A 25,537-nucleotide genomic window follows, 5' to 3' on the forward strand; every position below is an offset into this window, starting at 1 on the left:
CATTATCCTGCTGAAAGATGCCGAAGCCATGAAGAATCACACTGCCTCCGCCGGCTCGCCTTCTTCCCACAGTGCCAGGTGTTCCACAGGTGTGCGACACACACACACACCTAGCCATCCATGTGAAGTAAAAGAAAGTGTGATTCATCAGCCCAGGCCTCAATGCTCGGACCATGGTCCAGTCCTGATGCTCGTGTGCTCATTGTTGACACTTTCTGCAGTGGATATTGCGGCACAGGCACCCTGACTGGTCTGCGGCTCTGCAGCCCCATACACAACAAACTGCTGTGCACGGTGTCCTGACAGCTTTTGATTAAAACCAGCATAACGTTTCTGCATTTTCAGCCAGAGCAGTTCATCGATTGAATTGCACCAGCCTTTGCTCCTCACATGCATAAAAAAGCTTTGCACCACCACTGTTCCTTTTTTGGGCCACATTTTAAAAAGCTACCGAGAAAGCAAGGAAACATTGAAACAATGTTTAGTCAATATCAGGGGACGTCATAGAATCAACGTTGAGATCTGACGTCAGTATACTGACAACTGGCTGGCAACACAAGAGCTGCAGGTTTGGAAGCCCAGACATGTAGCTGATGACCTAGGCTCAAAGGTCACACAGATCTAACCATTACAATGTGGCCATCGTCAAACCCGCTCAAATTCTTATGCTTGCCCATTTTTCCTGTTTCTAACGTAACTCTGAGGGAAAAATGTTCACTGACACTCACTATGATGAGGAGATGATCAGTAGTGTTCACGTCACCTGTCAGTGGCCATAATGTTATACCTGGGAGCGACCGTGGCTCAAGAGTTGGGAGTTCGCCTTGTAATCGGAAGGTTGGCCTGGTTAAAATAACTTCACAGATCTATCATGACTTCTAATAAGAAGTGCCTTATAACATTACCAATGTATTAAACAGCTGGGGCCAGAGCACCCAACAAAATACTAGCATTAAAAAATACAGCAGACATACAAAGATGTGGCCCCTTCCTGATTTCCTACGTTTGAGTTTAAATGTTTCAAATCATCAAACAAATGTTAATATTAGACAAAGATAACACAAGTAAACAAACTACAGTTTCTAGGTGTTTATAATTGGGGGGAAAAACCCAAACCTACAAGGCTCTGTGTGGAGGTTGCAAACTTTCTGCAGACTCAATCGCTATAGACCTCCAAAATTCAGACTGGCTCAAGAACAGTGCGCAGAGAGCTTCATGTAATGGGTTTCTATGCCCAAGCCTTACATCACTATGCAAAGCGTCAGATGCAGGGGGGACTAAGGTGTGGGGGGGTGAAATTCAGGAGCTGGGCCTGGCCCCTTAGTCCTAGTGAATGGTTCTTACTTAGTTCTTACTCCTTCAGTATACCAACACATTTTGGACAATTTTATACTCCCAACTTGTGGGGCGATCGTGGCTCAAGAGTTGGGAGTTCGCCTTGTAATCGGAAGGTTGCTGGTTCGAGCCCCGGCTTGGACAGTCTCGGTCGTTGTGTCCTTGGGCAAGACACTTCACCTGTTTCCTACTGGTGGTGGTCAGAGGGCCCGGTGGCGCCAGTGTCCGGCAGCCTCGCCTCTGTCAGTGCGCCCCAGGGTGGCTGTGGCTACAATGTAGCTGCCATCACCAGTGTGTGAATGACTGTGTAAAGCGCTATACAAATACAGGCCATTTACCATTGATACCTGACTGCTGTAAGACTTAACAGTACAGTAAAAAAAAGTAAAATGCAGAAAGCTTTTTGACCGGTGCGCTTTATTAAGATGAATTGATAACTTAAGATATAGACACAATTGTACAATTTATCAATCTGTACAAAACAAAACCGTTCATTTTGACCCGTTCTCATATTTAACGCTCCAAATTCATTGAAATGACATAATTTCTCACTTATGTGTTTACACTGAAATTACAGTCAGTTATAGAATTCAACAGTTAAAAAAAAAAGAAAGAAATCAAAACACATATTTAAAAAAACAAAGAAACACACACACATACACACACAGGGAGAAATGAAGACAACAAAGGTACGTGAAACAAGAAATCATATTGTCAGAAGAAATTGCTTTGTCCACAGATTTCCTGCTGTCGAGTCTGGGGAGGCCCAGTGGACAGTGCCGTCTGTTCGATAAAACGCCATTGGCACGGCCAGCTAAAGCTCGCACATTCTGGAGTTACCCATTTACCCTCTGCTGCTAGACACATACACCAAGTTGGGGCTTTGTATATGTCTGCTAGAACCTGAAATTTCAGCTTGAAGGCTTTTAGCAGGAGCCTGCCAGTTACAGGTTAAACTGAGCTAACTCGTTAAGCGTGTCGTATTAGTTAGCCAAGCCTAACCAACCATCAAGATTTCATAAACGGTAATGACAATGTTAGCTACATAAGGCGATACAATGTGGAGGTGCAGTCGTACACAAAGCCATGCATTGTGTTGAAGTCAGAGGCAGCTTGGTGTGCGTAGGCTTTATGTGACGGGGGCAACATGGCCGTCCTCCTCCTCGAGAGACACACAAAGCTTGGTTAATGAGGAGGCGGACACAACGGTGAGCTGTTAGCGAGCGTATGAGAAGCGGTCTCCACAGGTCGAGGAGGCGTTCGTGAGTTGGCCACAAGCTTAAGCCACTGATTTTTGTTGTTTGCCAGAGGAGCAACGTCACACTAAACCAGGTTCGGTTCAGACTCCGCGTCACTTTTTGGTTCTTAAACAGACCCGGCGTCCCAAACTGGCAAAAGAGGTCCAAATTGTGTATGTGCAGCAAAAGCCTAATCCTAAATAAGTAAGCATGTTTACTAGATCAGCTCGTACGCTTAAGTGCATGATTTATTAAGCAAATCAAACCTCGAAAAACATCTTCCTACTTTCTCAGTGTGTCTTAACTACAGTACTGTGGTTACATGCAAAGCAGAATTGGCTAGACAACAGGAAACTTCACATTATAAGATTACTGACTATAATAGGAATGTCATACAAGACTGCTATCAGCTACTTTACTCATACGTCTTTTTCCTTCGCTTGCTATAGAAGTCGCATTAGAGGAAAAAACCCAAACAGCCATGTGCTCGTTTCTGCATAGTGGTCAAATATGTTGGAAATTAATGCATGTTTTCTTAATGCTGAGCAAAAAAGCCTGTTAGATTTATTCTGTGTTCAGTCCCGTTCAACGTGAGCGTGAGTAACTCGGTGTGCAGCCACTTAAAATAGAACATGATGATTCAAATGCACAGGCTTCCTGTTCAGGCTTCCTAAAATGATGATAGTGTTCCACGTTTAGTCCAGTTCAAGTCAACCACCTGGCGTCACGGGTCCATCTTCGGCACGCTGTCACGAACCCGTCACCTGCTGCAAATGCAGCGACGATGCCGACGAGGTTTACCAGGCTGCGCGCCGCATGCTAGCTATACTCCCCTGGCCTTTCCACTAACTGAAGCTCAACAAATGTAAAAGAGTCCGGCGTCATATTCACAGAAATCACATCAAACAGCATGACACTACCGGAGCAAACGTCCGCAATGTGCTCGATACATCCACGTAGTTTCCAAAACAGTACATTGCACTAAAGAGGAGGTGAGGGGCGCTAAAATAACAGAGGCAAAGCTTTAAATTCAGATTTAGTAGCAGATATATGATACAAGACATTAAAAAAGGTGAGAAATCAACCGGAGCACTGAGCTTGAGAAGAAGAAAACAAATCACATTCATATATTAAGACATTTCTGTGACATGTCAGCGCATCTGCAGTAATGAAATCTAACGTGATATGAAATGCCTGCTGCTTGCTGTCCTGCAGTAGTCTAAAGACAACGGGGCTCTGCGTAGGGAGGGCCGCCCCACATGGGTTCATCCTAAACTGGGAGAATATTTACCGGGGGAAGGGGAAGAACAGGGTTAGCAGGAGGAGGTAGGTGCAGAGATCAGGTCACGGCTTCGAAGCTGCGGCTCGTTCCCCACACGCCAAACAGTATGTCGAGGCAGTCTATTATCCGAGGGCGGGGCTTAAGGTTGACGGGGAGCGAGGGAGGAAAGGAGAGGGAGAAACGGGGGAATCGGGGGGAGAGATAGTAGCGGGTCTGAGGCTGGGCTAGATGTTCTGACAGCACTGCATCTTTGGTTTGTTCTCAGTGGGCTGCACCTGGATATTAACCACGTTGTTGCTGGGAGACATGTCGCTCTCCTGGCGCTCCGACATCTGCTTCTGGGAGACGATACGGTAAATCTCTGATGGGAGGACGAGAGAAGTAATGCGTCGAGTTAATGGATGATAGACATGTGACAAAACAAATTATTCTCATGGAAGGAGTGTCATTCCTCCCTGCAGCTGACTAACAGGAAGCATGGCAGCCACATGTAAAACACTTTCCTCATCATGTGAGTCATCACTACAACTATCACTGAAAGAGACGTTTTTAAACTTTCTTAACATCTCGTGAGTGTAGCTGAAAATCAATCAAGCTTTAAATGTTGGCTCCGCCTCTTCCAAGTACTGTCGTCCTGTGACCAGGATGTAGATCACACCTACTGTCTGGTCATCACACAGTGTTATCTAACAAATACACCTCTGTCAGTGCCCCAGAGTGGCTGTGGCTACAATGTAGCTGCCATCACCAGTGTGTGAATGGGTGTAAAGTGCTTTGGGGTCCTTAGGGACTAGTAAAGCGCTTTACAAATACAGGCCATTTACCATTTTTTCAAACACCGTGCATGCATTTTATTCCCCAGTGTCACATGTTATTAAAAACACTGTGCAAATATGTTCCTGCAGAAAAGCAGTTAGCTGCAACCTGCGAATCTGCGGAGAATTACAAGGCAAACATTAAACAGAAGGCGAAACAGTATTTAATCAGAGTACGTTTGTGGTTGGCTTAAAGTAAACGGTGATTGGATTCTAGCAGAGAGCACTGAGCTCGCTACTCTATGGAGAGAAAAAACCTAAAACCCAAGTATCACGTTTGTTGTTCACTTTAAGTACAATTACACATTTAAAGTATGAACACAACCAAAGAGCAATCTCCAATGGAAACTGCAGTTACTCTAATGGCCACTTGAAGCTGATGCCAAAAGAGTCAGTATCTAAATTAAAGTGCTCGACTTTTCAACAGAAACATGTTTAGAGTAGGGTTGGGCGAATATATCGACGATTGTTTTTAAACAGGCGATTTATTTATTTATCTGCCCATCAGTAAGTTTGCTAATAATGATGGCGCTAATTAGGGCTGCTCAATTAATCTAATTTTAATCTCGATTACGATCTGGGCTTTCAACGATCATTAAAAATGACTGAGGCGATTATTAGCCCCTCCCTCGTGCTTTACTCTCGCGCTGCTCCGTGTGGCAAATCGAGCGCACCTCTCTGCATTTCGAACACGCGTCACAACAAAGAGGAGCTGAGGGAAGCTCGGAAAGCTCAGCAGAAGTTATTTGGAGAGGAGAGTGACTGCTGTTGGTTGAAAAGAGGTAAAAAACTTGAGTGGTGTGGAAACATTATGGGTTCATGAGTCAGACGTGGATCAAGTAGACACAGTGTGTAAACTTTGCTACAGTGTCGTAGCTGCACCACAGAGCAACACTGCAAAGTTCACTAAACATAGATGTTTACATTTTTCATTTATTTCTTATATTGCAAACATTTGCACTGTTATCAGTACTTGCACTATTTTATATTATTTTTGACAATCTTTAAAGTCATTATTCAACACATTGTTATTGTTAAATAAATATCGTCAAATAATCGAGATCTCAGTGAAAATAATCGTGATTATCATTTTTGCCATAATCGAGCAGCCCTAGCGCTAATAGAAGCAGTCACCAGAAAAAAACAACAGCGTTGTTTTAACAGCACCCTCTTTCATCTGCGAGGACACGCCCCCTCCTCAGAGAGCGCCCAGATGCTCGTTGATGGAGCTGCAGAAGCAGGTGATAGCCTAGCATACTCAGTGGATGGTGGACATGTGCACGCTCATGCAAGTTAGTTTGAGTACTTTGCTCACACTATACGTCTGCACACGTGACTCGCTGCTTTGGTTACATCCTTAGGCTTACCTCTTTCATCCCAAATTGGTGACTATATTTTTTTTAGTGCTGTCAGCGTTAACGCGCCGTCACCGTGACTAATGCGATTTACAATTAACGTATCTGCAGCGCAGACTGACTCAAAATCCCTGAAATGTCTCTGTCAACGGATTTTGGCAGTTTCTCCAAAGTTTGTTCATTAAAATTTTTAATCACGTTAACGTGATGACCGCGTTAACGTGATGACCGCGTTAATGCCGACAGCCCTAATTTTTTGGGGGTTAATGAGTTCGTCCATGTTTGGAACTCTTCTGTGTTGTAAACGTGCAAATCAGTCTGTGCATGATTACTTTGCTCCGCCCATCAAAAAGTCTGCGCATGTGTTAATATATCGCCCATCAGCGATTATTGGACTGATGATTGTCGGTTGGAAAATTTTTACATATCGCCCAACCCTAGTTTACAGTCTGACACACACACACACACACACACACACACACACACTAAAACAAAATATTTGCCTAGATAATCCCCATAAAAACTCTAAACAACCCACTATGACATAAAGAGACTCACAGCTGTGGGGTCAACTCTGTTTACACGACTCCCAGCAGCAGACGTTCACTCTGCACAAACTTCCTCACACTGCGACCGGCCTCATAAACGTGACAGCTCTTGATAACAAAGACACCTGTGCAGCATGTCCTCAGATATCAGTGGCCAACAGTGTTAGTTGGTGGGTATTTTTTGCCTCATGGTGACCTGTGAAAGGTACGGGAGTGTAAAGGTGCACACACATCACACACCTGTCAGAATGGTCTGGAAGGCCGTCTCTACGTTGGTGGAGTCCAAAGCCGATGTCTCCAGAAAAGATAAGCCATTCTTCTCTGCAGGGCAAAGAGGAACAATCCTTATGAACAGATTATATACGTCGCATTTACACAAACAGTGAGTCAGTCTGAGCCATCACACAGGTTTATCTGAATGTGTGCACCACACACAGTTACACAGAATTACTTCACTGCGTATCACAGCAAATGAAAGATCTTATTACTACTATCACTAATGCATTGATCCTCAGAGCATAGTTCTAATATTTACAATTTTTATAAGATTTCAGGCTCTAGAATTGCCATTTAGGCTATCCTCATCCTAGATTTCTGTGTAATTGTGATACTTAATAGACACTTTATTCCACAGGGAAACAGAAAAGGATGTCTCACCAGCAAAAGCGCGGGCCTCATCAGTGGGAACAGCCCTGAGGTGGCGCAGGTCACTCTTGTTGCCCACCAGCATGATAACGATGTTGCTGTCGGCGTGATCCCTCAGCTCCTTCAGCCAGCGCTCCACGTTCTCATAAGTTAAATGCTTGGCGATGTCGTAGACCAGGAGAGCACCAACGGCCCCACGGTAGTATCTGCATCAGAGCCACGTGCACATCGACACACTCGTTATCACGCTGTCGCAGCGAGAGCTGGAACAAACCTGAACACTGTGTGTGCAGCTGCTGAGGGCTGTGGTGTATTACTCCGTCAATATTAGCTATGGTCAGGATTTTCCAACAATTGAACTACATCAGCCCACAACACATCATTTCCTCAAGAAACTGTCAGCTCAGCTTATTGACTTTGTTTTGGGGTTTTTTGAGTAAAAAAATATTAATATTCCAAGAAACTTACTGGGTTTTTGAGAGTGGAGAACTGTGGATGTTTTTTGGATAACAATTTTCCCTTGAAATATCCAACTCATCCGATGGAATTATTACATAAGTTAACTTAATAAATTAACTTCACTGATATATAACAAGAGATCTAGACGTGAAACCTCCTCTGGCAGTCGCTGTTATACTCACGCTGAGGTTATGGCTCGGTAACGCTCCTGACCCGCTGTGTCCCATATCTGGGCCTTCACCGTCTTGCCATCCACCTGGATACTCCGCGTGGCAAACTCCACTCCGATGGTGCTCTTGCTCTCCAGGTTGAACTCATTGCGGGTGAAGCGGGACAACAGGTTACTCTTCCCCACACCCGAATCCCCAATAAGGACCACTGAATCACACAACGGAGAAAAGGCAACGTAACTGAATCTGGGCAAGAAAAGTCAAATGATTATTACGGTATAAAAGATGGTTAATATAAAGTCCACAGAACTTATTCCATCCATGTTTTCACAGATAACATGAAAAGCCAATGACAACAAGAACGGTATAAATATATATTAAAAAAGGCATGTTTATATATATATATATATATATATATATATATATATATATATATATATATATACACACACACACACACACACACAAATACACACACACACACACACAGTGGTCCCTCGCTATAGCGCGATTGGCTGTAGACCATTGTCAGTCTCGTGCTGTGCCTCCTGCACAGTACACAATGTGTTCAGTGGCAGTGTAACTCTGTACTGTATGTTTGTACGTTTTCTCCCCAACAAACAACAATGTTGACAAAACGTTGTCACCTGCAGGAGCCTTTGGTTTAAATCTATAATGCTGGACTTAATTTTCTACTAAAGTTTGAACTTTGAGAGTTTAAACAAGAGAGAAAAGTGTGAAAATGTTCACGCCTGTCTGAGAAAAGTGTATAAAGTGTGTAGTGAGGGCTTTTACCGCCTTAAAACATCTATAATAATGATAATAACTAAAAATAAAGTTGGCTACTTCACGGATTTCACCTATCATTAGGGGTGGGGGAAAAAATGGATACTGTGTAGCATGGTGATATTTTGTTTGCTAATAATGTATGGATACAGGGACAGCAGAAATTGATATTTTGTTACAAAAAGGTTTTTGTGCTCTGACTTCAGAGCATGTTGATCCTTTTTCTGAGCAAGAATCCTGACATTCCTTCACTGTCCAAATGTGTTTCACTTGTTTTTGGCAGCAATAAACATGACAGTTTGCTTATTTTAATTTAAGACATGTTTTATTTTAATTAAGTTTAAAACTTTTTTATTTAATGTAAAATTATATTTTGTTTTAATTTACTTTCAAATTCTTCAGTTGCTGAAGGGGCTGCATAGTTTTCATAAACTGCATAGTTCAGAATAGCTATAATTGTACCAGATGGTTGATTCAGTTAAGTTGGACTAGACTGTAATACAAACTGTTCAGTTTGTCAACAATCAAACTGAAATGAGAGAAAGACTGAGTGTGAGACTTTGTTATTAGATAAAATGAATATTGATAAAGTTTACCTTTATGTACAGAATCTGAATATCGCAAAATATTTTTAAAAAATTGCGATAATATCGTATCGTGGGATGTATGGTGATTCCCACCTCTATCTATCGTGGGTTATTTTTAGAACTTAACTCCCGCGATAAACGAGGGAGCGCTGTATACACACACACACACACAAAGGTATATAAACCAACAATATAATAACCAATCTAAATCTTATATACAGAAAACACAGGATTACAGAAATGAAATGAGTACCACAGAATGTACATGAGGTGTAGCTGCAGTCTAGCAGTGTGAAAGTTCAACTGTTTAGGAAACAGTTACGCTGTTAAACTGTACTTATTTAAAATAAACAATATACATAATGTTGCAGTACGTGTTTGACTTCTGTTACAAAAGAAATAATATTTAAGTCAAAATGAACCTTATATTTTTCACATTAACATGAAACCTTTCCCAGCAATAATTGCAATGCAGCCTCTGGATAAATAAATATTCCTCATAGCCAATAATTACACTTTAAAAACTCGAGCTGCGATTAAACTATTTGATATTTGGGTTTTAATTCATTAACTTAAATTACACGATGTAAACTTTTCTAAAATTCTTTAAATTGCTAGGCCTAACTTAGCATTACTACTCTTGTGTGATATTCTTTAGTAATATTCACGCCTAACATCATATCATTTTCTACAAACTAGCTAGCATCAGTGTTTTCTGGTGATGCAGGCAGGATTAGAGCCTACTCCAGCAGAAATCTGACACTACAGATAAAGGCCTAAAACTACGGAGCCCCGCAGGGGACATGGGAGAAAAAAAAATTAAGACGGAGTTTTGCGAGATCTCGCAAAACAAACTCGGAATCTTGCAAAAGTTTTAGCCGCATTCTTCGGAGGCCGCCAGCTCGAAGCCGACCGGGAGGTCGAGGCACGATGTGCCGGGAAAGCGGTGTTCCTCCCGGCTGTAGTAGGTCTCGACCTCCCGTTAGCTTCGAGCTAGTGGGTGTCAGATCTCCGAAAACGTCGGAGCTCTTTTGCAAATATGTGATGTCTTGTAAACCGAGCAGGTATCTGACGTTTACACAACTACATTCACGCCTCAAAATATCTTAAAAGTGTATTTTGTGACCCAGAAAGAGTAATATTACAACTAAGTAGCTGCTGCCATTGTTGGAATTCAACTTTTGCGAGATCCCGAGTTTGTTTTGCAAAACTTTTGCGAGATCTTGCAAAAGTCCGTCTTAATTTTTTTTCTCCCATGTCCCCTGCGGGGCTCCGTATAAAACAGATACACACAAATTCAAAAAAAACATCTGCAGCTGTTTTTTTTTTTAAATTTGCAGCTATTCATTTTCAGTCTTTGGCAGCACGATAGGCCCACATAGATTAGAAAAACAACAATTTTCAAAAAGCCCAGCCATGTTTCTACTGTAAGAGAACAAAGCAATTCGTGTTTTATGAAATTCTGGGATGTTATGAGGATGTTTTCCCACTGCAGGGCCTTTATGGTGGCCTTCAGCGTTAATCATGTTCCAACCACAGGAACATAAAAGAAAAATGCCACGACTGTTGGGTAGGTACTTTGGACTGATCCCAGACATGTGCAGATATATAACCTCACACAATATGTTCAGTTTAAAGCGCTGTAATGTGCAGCTGTCACCTTAGAAGTCATTGTAATGTTTTGAGTAGCACAGGCAGCAATCTTGGGGATCCTTTTCTACCCAAAAGAAGAATCATAACCTACAAAACACCCATTTTTATGTGAGCATGCACAGATCCTGAAGCAGAAAGCCCGGTGGAACAGAGAAAGCTGATAATCAACTCTGTGATTCCCGTTATCTTCAATAGGGAAGGTATGAGGTCACCCGCCTGAAAACTTCAATGAGGTTTTGTTGAACAAGCAAAGGCAGAGAAAGTCTGTCTGTGTTGAACTTTGTTAGTAGTAAATCTGTTAGTAGTCATCATACTGCAATCAATACAGAAAAAACAACTCAAAGCGTGTGAATAATTTTGTGACAGCTTCAACTGGGACCTCAAAAGCACACAGCAGACAAAGGGAAATTTTATAAACAGGAATGTGTGACAGCAAACTGAGGAGAGTGGTGGGCTCCCAAATATCTAAAGTGAATTTTGCCATATGTGAAAGTCTGCTGTTTATCTCACAGGCTGGTGGTTGTTCAAAAAAGCCACTAAATCTTTAAAAAATAAAATAAAGAACTGTCCTGTTGGCCTATCACAGAAACTAGTGTGGATACAAATATATAACTTAGCACAGAAAGTCATGAAATTAGTGTTCGCTTCATTATTTCTTTGTTGGAAGAATGTTGCCTGGCAATAAATCTTAAACCATTAAAGAACCTGTTTATTTCCCCTTAAATGCTGCCTGATGGTGAAAGAAAAATAGAGTTGTGGGTTAAGTAACAAAGGTGAGCATGTGGGTTACACCAATAACAACTTGCCAAAACGTCCAATGCCAACGTCAGACATATTCTGCTGCTGACTCGTTATTCATTTATTGGATTGAAAGTGTGAAGAAACAAGACACACCACAATTTATTCATTTAACAGAGACTTCAGCAGCATGTGGAAGAACCAAACAGCCACGACAGCCTCATCTTCTCCTCATGCTTGGTCACACACTGCTGTGGGATTGCATCCTATTCGTCAACCATTATTTATGACAAGGCAGCCAGTGTGGTTGTGTTAGTTACTCTGGCAGGACTAACACCCTCCATGCTGATGCCACAAGCATTCAGCTGCGTTGACATCAGGACTGCTGGCATGCTCTCCACACCTATATTCTGGATTTAGTCTCTGATAAACTCCACTCTGTGTGGGTTAAGCGTCTTGGAGGACAGAGATTGTTCCCAGACTGTGGAGATATGGATTGCCACTGGTTACAGAAACTCATCTTGATATCTAGCTCCACTGAGATTACCAGTGATGAGAAGCTTTGTTTTTTCACTGAGGGAGATGCTGCTCTTCACCGTCACACTGCCTCCACCAAAAGCTTTCACCGTATCGGTGCATAAATCAGCACAGGGTTCTCCGCATCCTCTCCATACTCTGACACTTGACACTATGAGCCAACTGCAGTAAGCACAATCTGGACTCATTGCTGAACGTAATATTCCTATACACATTCAGGGTTCCATGCACCCATTATCAACACTAAATGAAACTAACAGTGAAGGGCAGTCATGGCAGGCCTCCTAACACACTTTGTGCAGTCTGCTCCAGGTTGTCTGGGTACAAAACCCTAAGAAATATTGTCCTCCAAACTTTGATTGCAAATCTGTAGAAGAGTACTGCACTGACAGTGTGTTTGTGATGTTGGGACACCGACTTCACAGCCTGTCTGATATCCACCCTCATATGGGACCTGGCCTTCAGTTTGGAGATGGCACTAGGACTCACTCAAAAATAATGCTGAAACTTAGTCTTGCAAAACACCAACTTGAAGTCGCCCTATGACATGGATCTCATCCAGATCAGTCAAACATGTTGACCGATCAGGTTCATGCTCTGCTAATCAGACATCAGATTGTCCATACCTGGCGTACCAGAATCTCAAAACAAGAGTTGATAGTTGTTTGACATTGGCATAGTTCTTCATGGGTGCAACCCAAACATGCGATACCATTTAAGGAGTAATAGAAAGGCATTCCAACAGAACAAGACTTATTACCAAGAAGCATTGTTATGACACAAAAATAGTAAACCAAACACAATCTTCCTGACTTTTTAAGCAAATTTTACACATTCACAGTAATAAGAATACTTTCAAAATAACATAATGGCGAAAAGAACTTTTAAAATTGTGGTCACGTGTTCATGAAGCAGCTCTTAACGCATTCTTCCCAATCCTCACACAAGTTTCTGTAGCTTGTCAGGCTGCACCTAAGATAACGTGATAACGGTTAACGCTAGGCGTGTCCGCGCCTACCATCAACAAGCTAACAGTAGCTAACAGCTAATGTTCTTTTCTTTTCAGACGCCCCATCACTTCAATACACCGTACGTAAAGAAAATAGCACTATAACGCCAACCCTCAAGTGAAGGCCGTTTAGAGGTATACGCCCTCATATCAATTTCCCTACAATTTCCTGAAAGCTCGGTGAAAATCAACCACAGCACAAAGGTTGACGCTGGCTTAGTTAGCCTGACAGCTGACCAGCTGGCCTGTTTAGCTTATCGGCTAAAAGCTACGACACTAACGAGAAATTCACATTTTTACCTTTGAATAAATAATCGTATTCATCGTCTCTAGTCCCCATCGTCTTATTGAGATTGAATATTTAGTCCAAGATATGCTTCGTTTCAAAGCAAATACGGCAATCTGCAGTATTTTACTCTTCCAACGGGAATATGTTTGGGAGCCGTACTTCCGTATTTTCTTCTTCTCATTCGCTGCCGCAGAACACCGACATAACTCTGACATCAGACATCTAGTGGTCAGAAAATATACTTCCCAACTATCAACTTTTCCTTTGGGGCCGATTTATGGAAGTAAATACGTTGCAAAATGCGAGAGCTGTCAAAAATGTGTAGATTAATGTTTGCAATTCAGTTTTTACTAATTTATTTATTTAATTTTTTAACTGCTTACAACTGTAACTCTGTGGTTACAACCTCTCAGATCAGTGAATACAAGCGTTCAACTGCACCCTCAGAAGTCCCAAATTCATGTGCTCTGCGCTTCAGTAGCAGCAAAAACCACTTTAGCTAATAGTAAATGTGCTAGCTAACTAGGTATGCAGCACGGTCATGGGTAATTGCATTTAACATTTTACAAATTTAAAATCTATCAACACCAATCTATAAATGCCCCTCCCCCAACCTTCTCCAACCTTTAATGCCAGGAGACATGAACCCTCCATCAAAGATGGTGTGCTTACTGTGGTCAGTGAAGATGAAGATTAAAGTTTCAAATAAAACTAATATATAAAATTAAAATTTTTATCATGTTTAAAAAATGTTTAAATAACAAGCTAAAGTAATGGAAATATGCTTGTTTATTAGTCAGCAGAAAAGTGCCCAGCTGATATGTATGTTTTTGTATTTCTTTGTATTTGAAAATAAATTCAATTCAATTCAATTCAATTTTATTTATATAGCGATGGGATTTCCGGCTCTTTTTAGAGATCCGGCTCTTTCGGCTCGGCTCACTAAAAAGAGCCGGCTCTTTCGGCTCCGAACCGGCTCTTCAGGTTGTTTTGTTGCTTTAATTATTTAATCATTAACAATAATATAAAATTATGCAGAAAAGGAATTACTAATGTAAAAAAAGTGGTTTTATTTATATATGTTTATATATGGCCCCTAGAGACAAAGCACGTACAAACTCTAAAGCATATACAAACTCCAAAAAGCACGTACAAACTCCAAAACACATTTCTAGCGTTTACTGAACTTCCAAAACAGAGCTACCCAGATCACTTAAATTACACAATTGAAAGCATGTGTGTATTGTTTGTGTATTTATAGACAAGCACTCATATTTATTCAAATAATTTTTAAAAAAAAGTTCATTTACCTGTTACTACCACACACCAAATCCGGTTGTTGATACTTCCTGGCTTGTGTAGCCACTAGGAAACAAAAGCTGAACACTGCGCCCTAGAAACCTGGAGCACTTCTGTTGTCTTTTGTACGTGATTCTGAGTTTGTACGTGCTTCTGAGTTTTTACGTGTTTTGGAGTTCGTACGTGCTTCTGAGTTTTTACGTGTTTTGGAGTTTGTACGTGCTTTGGAGTTTGTACATGCTTTGTCTCTAAGGTCCACCATAAATATACTTTATTTATTCACTCCACATAAAATGTAATAAATAAATCATATAATACAAAAAACAACTATTTACATTTTAAACTTTTAACTATTTAAATTTTCAGCTTTTTCCTTTTAAACAAATTTAACGTGAAACAACACAAAACACTGCAAACCACAACACAATTAAATATAAATTAAAATATTAAAACAAAAAGAAGATGCACATTCTCTGTCATATGGGCCCGCATGATTTCTGAATCCTTTATCATCTGCAACTGAAAATAGTGGATGATTACTATACCTTTCTAATGTGACGTTGTTGTCCCTTGCTCTCTTTCTCTCTGGCTCTGTTCCTGTGCTACTGCGAGTGTAACTAACGCCCCTCCCCCCTCTGCCCAGCGCAAAGTACAGGCCGCGCATGCGGAGTTTAGCGGAAAAAAGGGCGAGAGAGAAGGTGAGAGAAAGAAAAAAAAACAAAAAACCTCACGGCTCCCAATAAGGAGCCGGCTCGCGTCGTTCACTTCAAAGAGTTGGCTCTAAGAGCCATTTCGTTCGCGAACGACCCATCACTACAAGGCGCTTCATAGATACAGAGAAAAACCAAACAATTATATGACCCCCTATGAGCAAGCACTTTGGCGACAGTGGGAAGGAAAAACTCCCTTTTAACAGGAAGAAACCTCTGGCAGAACCAGGCTCAGGGAGGGGCGGGGCCATCTGCTGTGACTGGTTGGGGTGAGAGAAGGAAGACAGGATAAAAGACATGCTGTGGAAGAGAGACAGAGGTTAATAACAGATATGATTCAATGCAGAGAGGTCTGTTAATACATAGTGAGTGAGAAAGGTGACTGGAAAGGAAAAACTCAATGCATCATGGGAATCCTCCAGCAGCCTACGTCTATTGCAGCATAACTAAGGGAGGATTCAGGGTCACCTGGTCCAGCCCTAACTATATGCTTTAGCAAAAAGGAAAGTTGCTAAAGCATATAGCTGATTTAACAAATCAGAGATGATGTTGTGCTGATTTAACTGCATTTGTATTGAGTGTTTTTAATTAATATTTTAAATAAATATTTACATGGAGTGTTTATATTGATTAAGTAATCCTTTCTGTTTTGGTTAGTCTAGCTTTTCCAGTGTCTTTTCTCTGTTCCACAACGTTTACTGCCCATTTTATTTTGTACAGCTAGATGTCTCCTCTGTTTTGCATTTAGTTTTGCTTCCTAGTCTCATGTTTAACTATGTTTTAGGCTATCTCGTCACCCTCCTGCATCCACTTCACTCGAGTCCATTGTGTTGAACTTGTAATTCAGGCTGAGGAGACAGTTACCTGTACAGCACGGCTACAGTCAACATGAGGAGGGGCATCAAACAGGCCAAGGAGGTTTACAGGAGGAGGATGGAGGGCTTCCTAACTGATAACAACCTGCACCAGGTGTGGAGAGGCATCCAAGCCCTCACCAACTACAAATGTGCTGACCAACTGGGGGGATCCTCACCAGGCTCTTCAACCTCTCCCTGACTCACGCCACTCTCTGAAGGCCTCCACTGTCTGCTATACACAGGCTCAATGACTGCAGACCGATAGCCCTAACGTCTGTAGCCATGAAGTGCTTCGAGCAGATAGTGTCGCTGCACATCAGGAACTGTCTACCCTCATCCCTTGACCCATCTCTAGAGCGCTGAGCCATCTTGAAAACAGGAAGAGCTATATAAGGATGCTCTTCATGGACTACAGCTCAGAATTCAGCACTATAATCCCAGACATCCTAAATCCAAATTAGACCACCTCCACATCCCCCCTGCCACCTGCTCCTCGATCAAAGATTTTCTCACAGGACTACGCTCTCAGCCCCTACTGTGTGCCCTATACATCTATGACTATAGATGCCCTATACATCCAAGCCACCCAACCAATATCTCTGTCCCCCCCGGACCTGCACTGGCTGCACTTCCTCCGTGTCTTGAGAAAGAATAACCTAGAAGCTGCCGCTCCTCAGTGAAGAGCGTGCTCTCCTGCTGCCTTCGTGTTTGGTACACACTACTGAGAACTGCCCCAAAAATCATTGGCTGCCCTCTGCTTACCTGGAAGCAATCACAGGTGACTCCTTGCACCCCACCCACCACATGTTCGACCTGCTGCCCTCTGGTTGGTCGATCAGGTCCCACACCTCCAGAAGCACAAACAGCATGGTCATCTCATAAATGAGATCAGTACAGTGATTCCAACAAGTGGATGTAAGACAGAGTGTACGGCTGCATTTTTCAGTAAACCATTTACATAAAAAACAATAATTAAAGATAATTAAAGAATTGAGACCTACAGATAGCTAGTAACTATAGCTACCTGTGTTAGCACACTTTATTATTTCTTTTTTACTGACTAACTAACTTCTTTTTAAAATCCCCCCGTTTTGTTGATTTTGCACTGGCTTCACTTTTTACCCTGGTGTTTGTCAGGTTACTTTACCTAAAACCACAATCTTTCCCCTAAACCTATTATTGCTGGTGTCAGTGGGTCAAGACACTGATGCCAAAGGACACGTAGAAAAATAACAACAGGAGCATTTCTAAGCTCTTCAAAGTACTGGGTGTACTTAGGTATGGTTGTCTCGTGTCGTACTGCAGCACAGTTGCCCTTAATGATCCAGGGCCGAGTACGTATCAGTTTGTTTCAGCATCTCGCCTCCTTTCTTGGAGTGGATACACTTTTGAAAAATGTTGTCTGTTCATTGGTTAGGAATAGGGCTGCCACGATTAGTCGACTAGTCACGATTACGTCGACTATCAAAATCGTCGACGACTGATTTAATAGTCGACGCATCGTTTGAAGCTTTGTAAGATCACAAAAGACGCAGAAGTAGTAGTAGGATTTAAGAGTGTAATAACGGACTGAAACAGAAGATGGCAGCACTGCATGTACAAGGATGCCAGCTGCCGTTAAACCCCGAAGAAGAAAAAGCAGTGTCCCAGAATTCATAGCGCAGCCCAGCTCAGTTTCCAACAATGGCGGCAGCTAGTTAGTTTTAATATTACTCTTATTATTCTTTCTGGGTCACAAAATAAACGTTTAACATATTTTCAGGCGAGAATGTAGCTGTGTAAACCTCAAATATCTGCTCAGTTTATCAAGACACCACATATTTTCAAAAGCGCTCCAACGTTTTCGGAGACGTCTGTTAGCCACTAGCTCGATAGCTAACCGGGGGCTAGGCTCACTAGAGCCGTGAGAACACCGGACTCCCGGCACATCGTTTTCAAACCCACCGTCTTTCGCTACTCAGGTTAAACATATATAAGTCACTTAGATAACTTAAAAATGTTATTGTTTGGATTTTTTTTCAGTATTTTATTTGTTCCTGAGTAAATCGGTTTGGCTGAGATTAAAGTTATAGTTTTTACACAGCTGAATAAACGTTCAAGCAGACAGCTGATTATCAGAAGTGTGAGATGCTGGAGAATTTACTCCGGTGTCCTGTTATATTTTAGATAGCAAGGAGTTTATTAAACTTCACCGAAACAATCTGCAAATTTCATTAAAATTTAACAAACTATCATCTTGTCTTTATTTTTAGTTAGCACATACCTTAAACACTTAAAGCTGTAAGCTAATGATAGTTATATAAGAGTAGATGCTGCTGGTGCAATAAGCTGTACGTTTTACGTCCAATGGATGATGATCTGATTAGTCGACTAATCGCAAAAATAATCGGTGACTAGTCGACTATCAAAATAATCATTTGTGGCAGCCCTAGTTAGGAAGTGGCATACTGTTTTCACATATTTGTTATTTCAACTCAGATAGCCAAGTTTACTATGTCAATATGTCTATTTACTCTGGAGAAGGCTGTAAAACTGAGAAATTTGTCCAGGATGGGTGGATCAATCAGTAGAGCTCGCTTCTATCTGATGACAATACTGAATTGAGTTGATATCCTGAATCTTGTCAGTAAGCACTTCCGTTTTGTTAGCTGGCGTTCATAAAACTTTGATCTAACATTGTTTGACTCAGACACCTGGAAAATTAATCCTGACAATATATTCAACGTGTTTAGAGGGAAAGTGATTTTTAGGACACAGAAGCCTAATATTAGCTGTTGTAATGTTAGCCCATAACCACCCACCTCATTGTCAGTTGGTCTTTACTTTATTGATTTAAAGAGCACTCTACACAGGATAAAAACCACAAAGTGCTTCACAATAATGGTCGGAGACAAAGAAGACCACATGTCTAATCTGCTGACAATAAGTAATTGTAATAAATAGTGAGTAAATAAGAATATTTATGAATGTTTTTGTGCGTTACAGCCCTGAGTTTGATTCAAAGGATCTGATGATGTGAGTTAAAACAGGGCTAAGATCAGGACCTAACGTAATGATTTCAAACCTTTTGCTCATTCAAATCCACGACAGCAGTTCTCAGATTCTTGTCAACAATAAAATCCAAGTATTTAACAGAAGGTGTTACAGATTAGACATTGTTCATATCCAAGGACCCAACCTCAGACAAAATCCTTTTTGATTTAAAAACATTTGTGATTGGGTTCAGTCCCAAAAAACCCTCGTCTGTCCAGCTCAGGGTTTTTTGTAGCTTTGATTTCCTTAATCTTACCTATGTGTAAGCCTCTTATCTTGACTTTATCTCTATCCCTATGTCACTCACAGCACACAGTCATCTGCATATAAGAACAAATAACTGGAGGAGCAATGTTCATCGTTTATATTAAGGAGGTTCTCCACAACTGATTCTGCATTTATTTCTTCTTGTAGTCAGGTAGGAACTTCTTCCACTTTATGTTCTGCAAACAGAACATAAGAAAAGTTCATATATTAATATTTTGCTGCTTACAGTAAGAACTGGAATACATAGTATTCTTTCAGGCTTACACTTTTAGTCCAGGTGGACTTTGACTTCTTGGTCTTCATGTCGTCCAGCGTCTCATAAGTGTTGCCTTGAACAGTGGCTGCCTCACCAGGGATCTGCTCGTAGGTGTCATCTCGCAGCCTAGCAGGAGTTGTCGCCGGAGGAACCTCAGCATACATGGCATCTCCTTGCTGGGTTGAACGGCTTTCAGGCCCCTCAGAGGCCTGGTACAGAGGGTTGGATCTTGATATTTCCTGATCATCATTGTGCTCTTCTGACCTGATCACGCTTTCATGGGGTGCGTGGAGAGAATAGGTTTGGCAGGTAACCCTCTTTCCTGGAACAGGCGATGTCAGAGATAGGCTGCTGAGCTGGTTGGAGCACTCCTCCTCTGTGGTGTTGTTGTCCAGCTGTGGTAGGGATTTGCTCCTGCTCTCTACTTGTGTCGACTGAGAGGTTGTGATGCCAGGAAAAAGATCACCAGGGTACATTGTGTCAGTTGCATCAACTGAGTCTTTGTTAGACATTACTGCTGAGTTTGTGTTTGCCGTGATCCCGTCTGCTCTGTATGCGTCCATCTGGGATTTCATTGGATGGGAAGTTGTATCAGGCAAGGAACCACTCAGGGTAAATCCTAGAGGAATTCCTCTTTTTGGTCCTGGAGGCATACCCTTAATAAAAATGAGAGTGACAAAGTAGTCCAGTTACACAATTCACTAGCATTTCTTTAAATTAAATACATTTAATTAGATTTTATTTTATTTAGTACCAATTCATAACAATATTTGAATCAAGATGCTCTATATTTGCAAGATGAACACCCTAATATTTGAGAGAATGACATGATCTACTTTTACCAAGCACATGGGCACAATGGAAAAGAGGAACAGCTGACTGGACGTTGAGTAATTTTCATGGAAAATTTTGACTTTTAGTCTTCTGAATGAAAAGACGAACAACAATGAATTTTAGTCTAATTTAGGCATCAAGATCAACTAAATATCGTAAGATTATAGTTTACTTAATCTAAAGTTGATTCAGTTAACAAAAATATTAAGTGTCCAAGTTTGACCACGTTGCTCCAAAAGCGTATTATTTTCCATGAAATCAAATGTTCATTAAACGTTCAAGTGTTGAGATTTTGTTGTGTTTTTACAGAGCGTGGGAAACAGGAAAGTTCTACTGTTCCCTGAGGCAAATCAATGTGTGTGAAATCTTAGCAAACAAGCAGATTACTTCTGATTGAATCACTTCCAAACTCGCGTCACGTTTATACTCAACTTTCTTTATGATTTGTTCTCATCTCTCCAGAATATTTTCATCTCATTTTCACTCGTTGAAAAATGTGTCAATACAATTCATCATTTTTATCCTTCTGCATTATTTTTTATTTTAGTTTTCATCATTTTGCTTTCATCAGAAATAAATCAGTCACCAAAATTAACAGTGGATCTGATGGCAGTACAGCATACTGGAACTGTAGATATCACACAACATATTTAACATTCATCTGAAGAGCTAGTATTATCTATAGGTGAAACTGAAACACTAAATCTGAGTGTCATGGTCCTGGGTCACGTGACCCAGTATTCTGAGTTTCTTGATGTTTTTGTTCCTTTCAGTCTAGTTTCATTTCAGTTTATCTAGTTACATTCTGTCATTCCTGGGTTACAGTTTTAATTCATGATTTATCGAGCTCCCCATTGGTCTCATCCCTGTGTGAAGTTTTCTGTGTTAAGTCTTCGTGTGTTTTTCTGTCATGTTTCATGTCCAAGTTTTCTTTGTTTGTCTAGTTCGAGTCATGTCTGGGTCTCGTTATGTTTCCCGTTTTATTTTGAAGGATCCTTGTGTTTTTTGTTTATTGTATTTAGCTTCACGTCCCTGTCATTATGTTAATTGTTGTCAGCTGTTTTCCCCGTGTGATTCCGCTTCCCCTGATCATTCCTTATGATCCGTGTGTTTCTGCTCAGTCGGGGTCAGATCGTCTGTTATCCTCACCTCATCTTTTCATAGTTTCTGTTATTGTGTCACTGTTTCATAGCCTGCCTAGTTACTCTGTGTTCATAGTTTCTTCATAGTTCTTTCACAGAGTGTTATAATCTTTTTAGTTTACACAGTGTTCTTAGTCTCCTTAGTTTTCCCAGTTTCAGTGTTCTCTAGTGTTTTTGTCATGCCATCAGCCACAATAAAGGCTCGCTTTATTTTTGGAAACCGAGTTCTGTCTCCACCGTGTCTGCATCTGGGTCTACCTCTTCTTCACACCGGCCCACCCCGCCGTGACACTGAGATTTTATTCTCAATAAAACTGAGTAGATTTAAACTCCACCTCAGAACAGGCAGGACTTTCTGATGTAATTGGGATTTTAGCAAAAGTCTCCATCAAGTAATTCTATGGCCATGAAAGGCTGTTCAAGGGCTTCCAAAAAAAATAGGTGCTTTCAGTGGGCAGCGATCAGACTGTAGCTCTTATTAGGCCGTACATCGTTCTGTGTCATATATAAAATTGTGGGTTTTTTGTACGTGTGTGGAGTCGAGTAAGGAAACACATTTTCCACACATTAGTAAACCTTTGGACCTGTTTGCTGAAGTTAATTAAAGCACACCAAACCAGATTCTGTGTACTTCAAATACACAGAGGCTAAACAGAAAATTCAAGACCACTGTTACCCTGGCCCAACAAAGATCGCTTCAACAGCAAGGCATGTAATAGAGTAAGAGTACGGTAACTTCAATACAGGCCTCTCTCATACTGGATGGCAAGACTGTAAGGTTATTAATCCTTTATTTATCCAGGTAAAAAATCTCATTGAGATTAAAAATCTCATTTCCAAGAGAGACCTGGCATCATGGCAACAAAAGTCACATACCACATAGGTATATAACATTTAAAACAAATACAATATCCCATACCAACATGTGTAAAATATATAGAATAACAGATCAAATTAAGAGTACATTAAAAACAATCACACTGAGTAAAAGAGCTGTTCTCTCGTTCCTTTAAGACAGACTTAAACTCTCCCAATTCTGATCATTTCAGTTCCTTCTGCAGATTATTCCAGGAAGCGTATTTAAAAGCCTTTTTCCCCAATTCTGTTCTGATTTTTGGGACAATCAATTGTATGAAAGCATCGCTCCCATCACTGACAAACTAATAAGTTCTAAATGTTATCAGGAGAGTGCTGCTCATAGGGGGTCATATGATTGTTGGGTTTTTCTCTGTATCTATGAAGCGCCTTGAGGCGACTTTTGTTGTGATTTGGCGCTATATAAATAAATTCATGCCATAAACGTGTAACAGCTCTCAGGTCCAGAGTTGACAAACAGTTGCAGTTCTTGCTGATCACACCCGATACTGAAAGGTTCAGTTCTCTCTTACAGAAATGCAACACTGGATCATTTTTCTCTTTTTTTGGATCAGTGCTTTATTTGTCTGTATTACAGGTTATGTCACGTTTGAGGTCATATTTGTGCAGGTTTCACAAATGTTAAGAATTACTGTGTTTTTGGTCCATGTTTGTGCTTGTAATTCTTATCATATACATATGAAAAGCTCTCATATTATGTTACTTTGCAATCTTTGTTGCGTTGATGCACAAAATGAGCTTTAACTGTAAAGTTGGATTAAACTGATTTTGCTGCTGGATGCTGCCACTGAAAACAAACATTTAATTATCATGAAATTGTGTTGCATACCTGCACACATGAGCATAATTTGCATGTAAGTATGCACGTTCAGTGTTTTACACACATTTTCTCCTACATGATTCTTGAGCTATTGAATAAAATTAAATCTAAAATTGTAATTCCCTAAGAAGTATTTTGACTATGGTGAGATGCACACTTTTAACTACATGTTATATAATTACAGCACTTATAATTCTGTATTCTTCAAAAAGGACAGTTCAAGTGTGCAGCTTACCTGGGAAAGAGACACTGCATCCACAGACACCGTCCCCGTCAGCTTTCTGGCTGTGGACTTCGGTGGTATGGGTGGCTGCACTGCAGGAGGGTCATTTTGCTGCTGAATCCTTTGATTGGTACCCACATGGCTGTGATGATCACTTTTCTGATCCCACAGAGTCCGCAGTGCCTGCACGCTCACCCCAGACGTCTGTTTGGTGTTATAGTTCACCACATCATACAGTTCATTTGTGTCCACCTGAAAATCACAAGCAACATTATTGTCTAATAAGAGCTTCAACAAGCAAAACCAGCCAGATGTGGAACTGACATCAAATTCAGTCACATGTTAAGGTATGATTAGCTTGTGGAGACCAGACTGCTGTATTTAAGGATTAGACATTAGACAAGATTAAGGTTTAAGAATAAATTTGCTATTTTGGAACTAAACATGCAAAAGATTACAAGAACTTGACTGATGCAGTGGGAATGAACATCTGGACCTTTGCTAGCAACAAGCTTTACACACCCAGGGATGGAGTCATCTGACCAGCGTTACGATTTCTCATAAACTTGGTGAAATCAAACACAGCAGGCCCTCCTGTTTATCAAACAGTGTTTGAAGACTCTGTTGCACTAATATGGTCTCAGAAAGAAGAAGCGTTTGGGAATGTGTTCCTGTCCAGTCAACAAAATAACCTGAGAAGCACTCAGCACTCAAGTTTTTAGTAATGCTAACAATTAACAGTGGTGCTGAAGATGTAACTAAAATGGCCAAATACTTCAGGGCATTCAGGCTACGTTCACTCTGCAGGTCTTGATGCTCAATTCCGATTTTTTGATCAAATCCGATTTTTTTGTCTGCTCGTTCACACTACAGATAAAATGCGACAGCAAACGCGCTCTAGTGGTGGTGGTCAGAGGGCCCGGTGGCGCCAGTGTCCGGCAGCCTCGCCTCTGTCAGTGCGCCCCAGGGTGGCTGTGGCTACAATGTAGCTGCCATCACCAGTGTGTGAATGTGTGGATGACTGGATGTGTAAAGCGCTTTGGGGTCCTTAGGGACTAGTAAAGCGCTTTACAAATACAGGCCATTTACCATTTTAGTGTGAACGCTCAAAGTGGCCGCATGCGCAAAAGAAGACGTCACACACAACGCGCTCTGTTTAGACCCAGACCAACAGTATTGTTTGACTGATGGACCTTAATATAAAGACTTCGGACTTCACGTTTCCCAATTTTTGCTTTAAGTTATTTTGTTATTGACATAATAATGTAAATAACCTAATAATGATCCTTATTGCTGTTTTAGAGGAGCGCTGCTTCAAAGGATAGTTGCAGGTTTCTGTCAGAATCTGCAGATTATACAAATAAAATGTTCACGTTTCTCCAACGTTGTCTTCCCAACAGTTTCACGGGATGGCCAGGAAGCGTTCGCGATGTCTTATCGGGCGCTGATAATTGGCGTCTGTCTTGTGTCAGTGACGTAAAAGACGGATTTAATGCGACTTGACCATCAAACAGCAGCTTTCTAAAACATCGGATATGTATCGGATTCAGCACCACATACGAAAGTGACCCAGATCGGATTTGAAAATATCAGATTTGTGCCGTTCACACTGTCACAGCATGATCGGATAGATGGGTCGCAGAGGGTCAAAAAAAATCGGATTCGATGCGCTTTCGTCTGCAGTGTGAACGTAGCCTAACACTGAATCACAGAGAGCAAACACCTAGTTTAGTTTCGTCAAAAAATGGCAACTTGCAGTTTTTATGTTGCTAAT

At 41.2% G+C, this 25,537-nt stretch overlaps 2 protein-coding genes across 2 annotated transcripts in view; both read right to left on the reverse strand.

Moving 5' to 3' along the window:
- Nucleotides 1-1,735: 1,735 nt before the first annotated feature.
- On the reverse strand, nucleotides 1,736-13,647 carry rab11a (RAB11a, member RAS oncogene family). The gene is made up of 5 exons (XM_006808089.3): nucleotides 13,458-13,647; nucleotides 7,860-8,055; nucleotides 7,231-7,424; nucleotides 6,814-6,894; nucleotides 1,736-4,216 (listed from the first exon to the last, which is right to left on the reverse strand). The coding sequence occupies exons 1-5, from the start codon at nucleotides 13,495-13,497 to the stop codon at nucleotides 4,080-4,082; spliced, it is 648 nt and encodes a 215-aa protein (XP_006808152.1). The 5' UTR covers nucleotides 13,498-13,647; the 3' UTR covers nucleotides 1,736-4,079.
- Nucleotides 13,648-19,129: 5,482 nt separating this feature from the next.
- sh2d7 (SH2 domain containing 7) overlaps nucleotides 19,130-25,537 on the reverse strand; it is a 31,897-nt gene continuing 25,489 nt past the window's right edge. Inside the window, exons 4-6 of the mRNA XM_006808095.3 lie at nucleotides 23,776-24,015; nucleotides 19,877-20,524; nucleotides 19,130-19,788 (exon numbers count right to left, since the gene is read on the reverse strand). Of these exons, the coding sequence (XP_006808158.2) occupies nucleotides 19,744-19,788; nucleotides 19,877-20,524; nucleotides 23,776-24,015 (933 nt within the window). The 3' untranslated portion in view covers nucleotides 19,130-19,743. The remainder of the gene's footprint in view (nucleotides 19,789-19,876; nucleotides 20,525-23,775; nucleotides 24,016-25,537) is intronic.

The sequence above is a fragment of the Neolamprologus brichardi genome, chromosome 1 (genome assembly GCF_056152115.1).
Source record: "Neolamprologus brichardi isolate AB-2024 chromosome 1, ASM5615211v1, whole genome shotgun sequence".
Classification (NCBI taxonomy): domain Eukaryota; kingdom Metazoa; phylum Chordata; class Actinopteri; order Cichliformes; family Cichlidae; genus Neolamprologus; species Neolamprologus brichardi.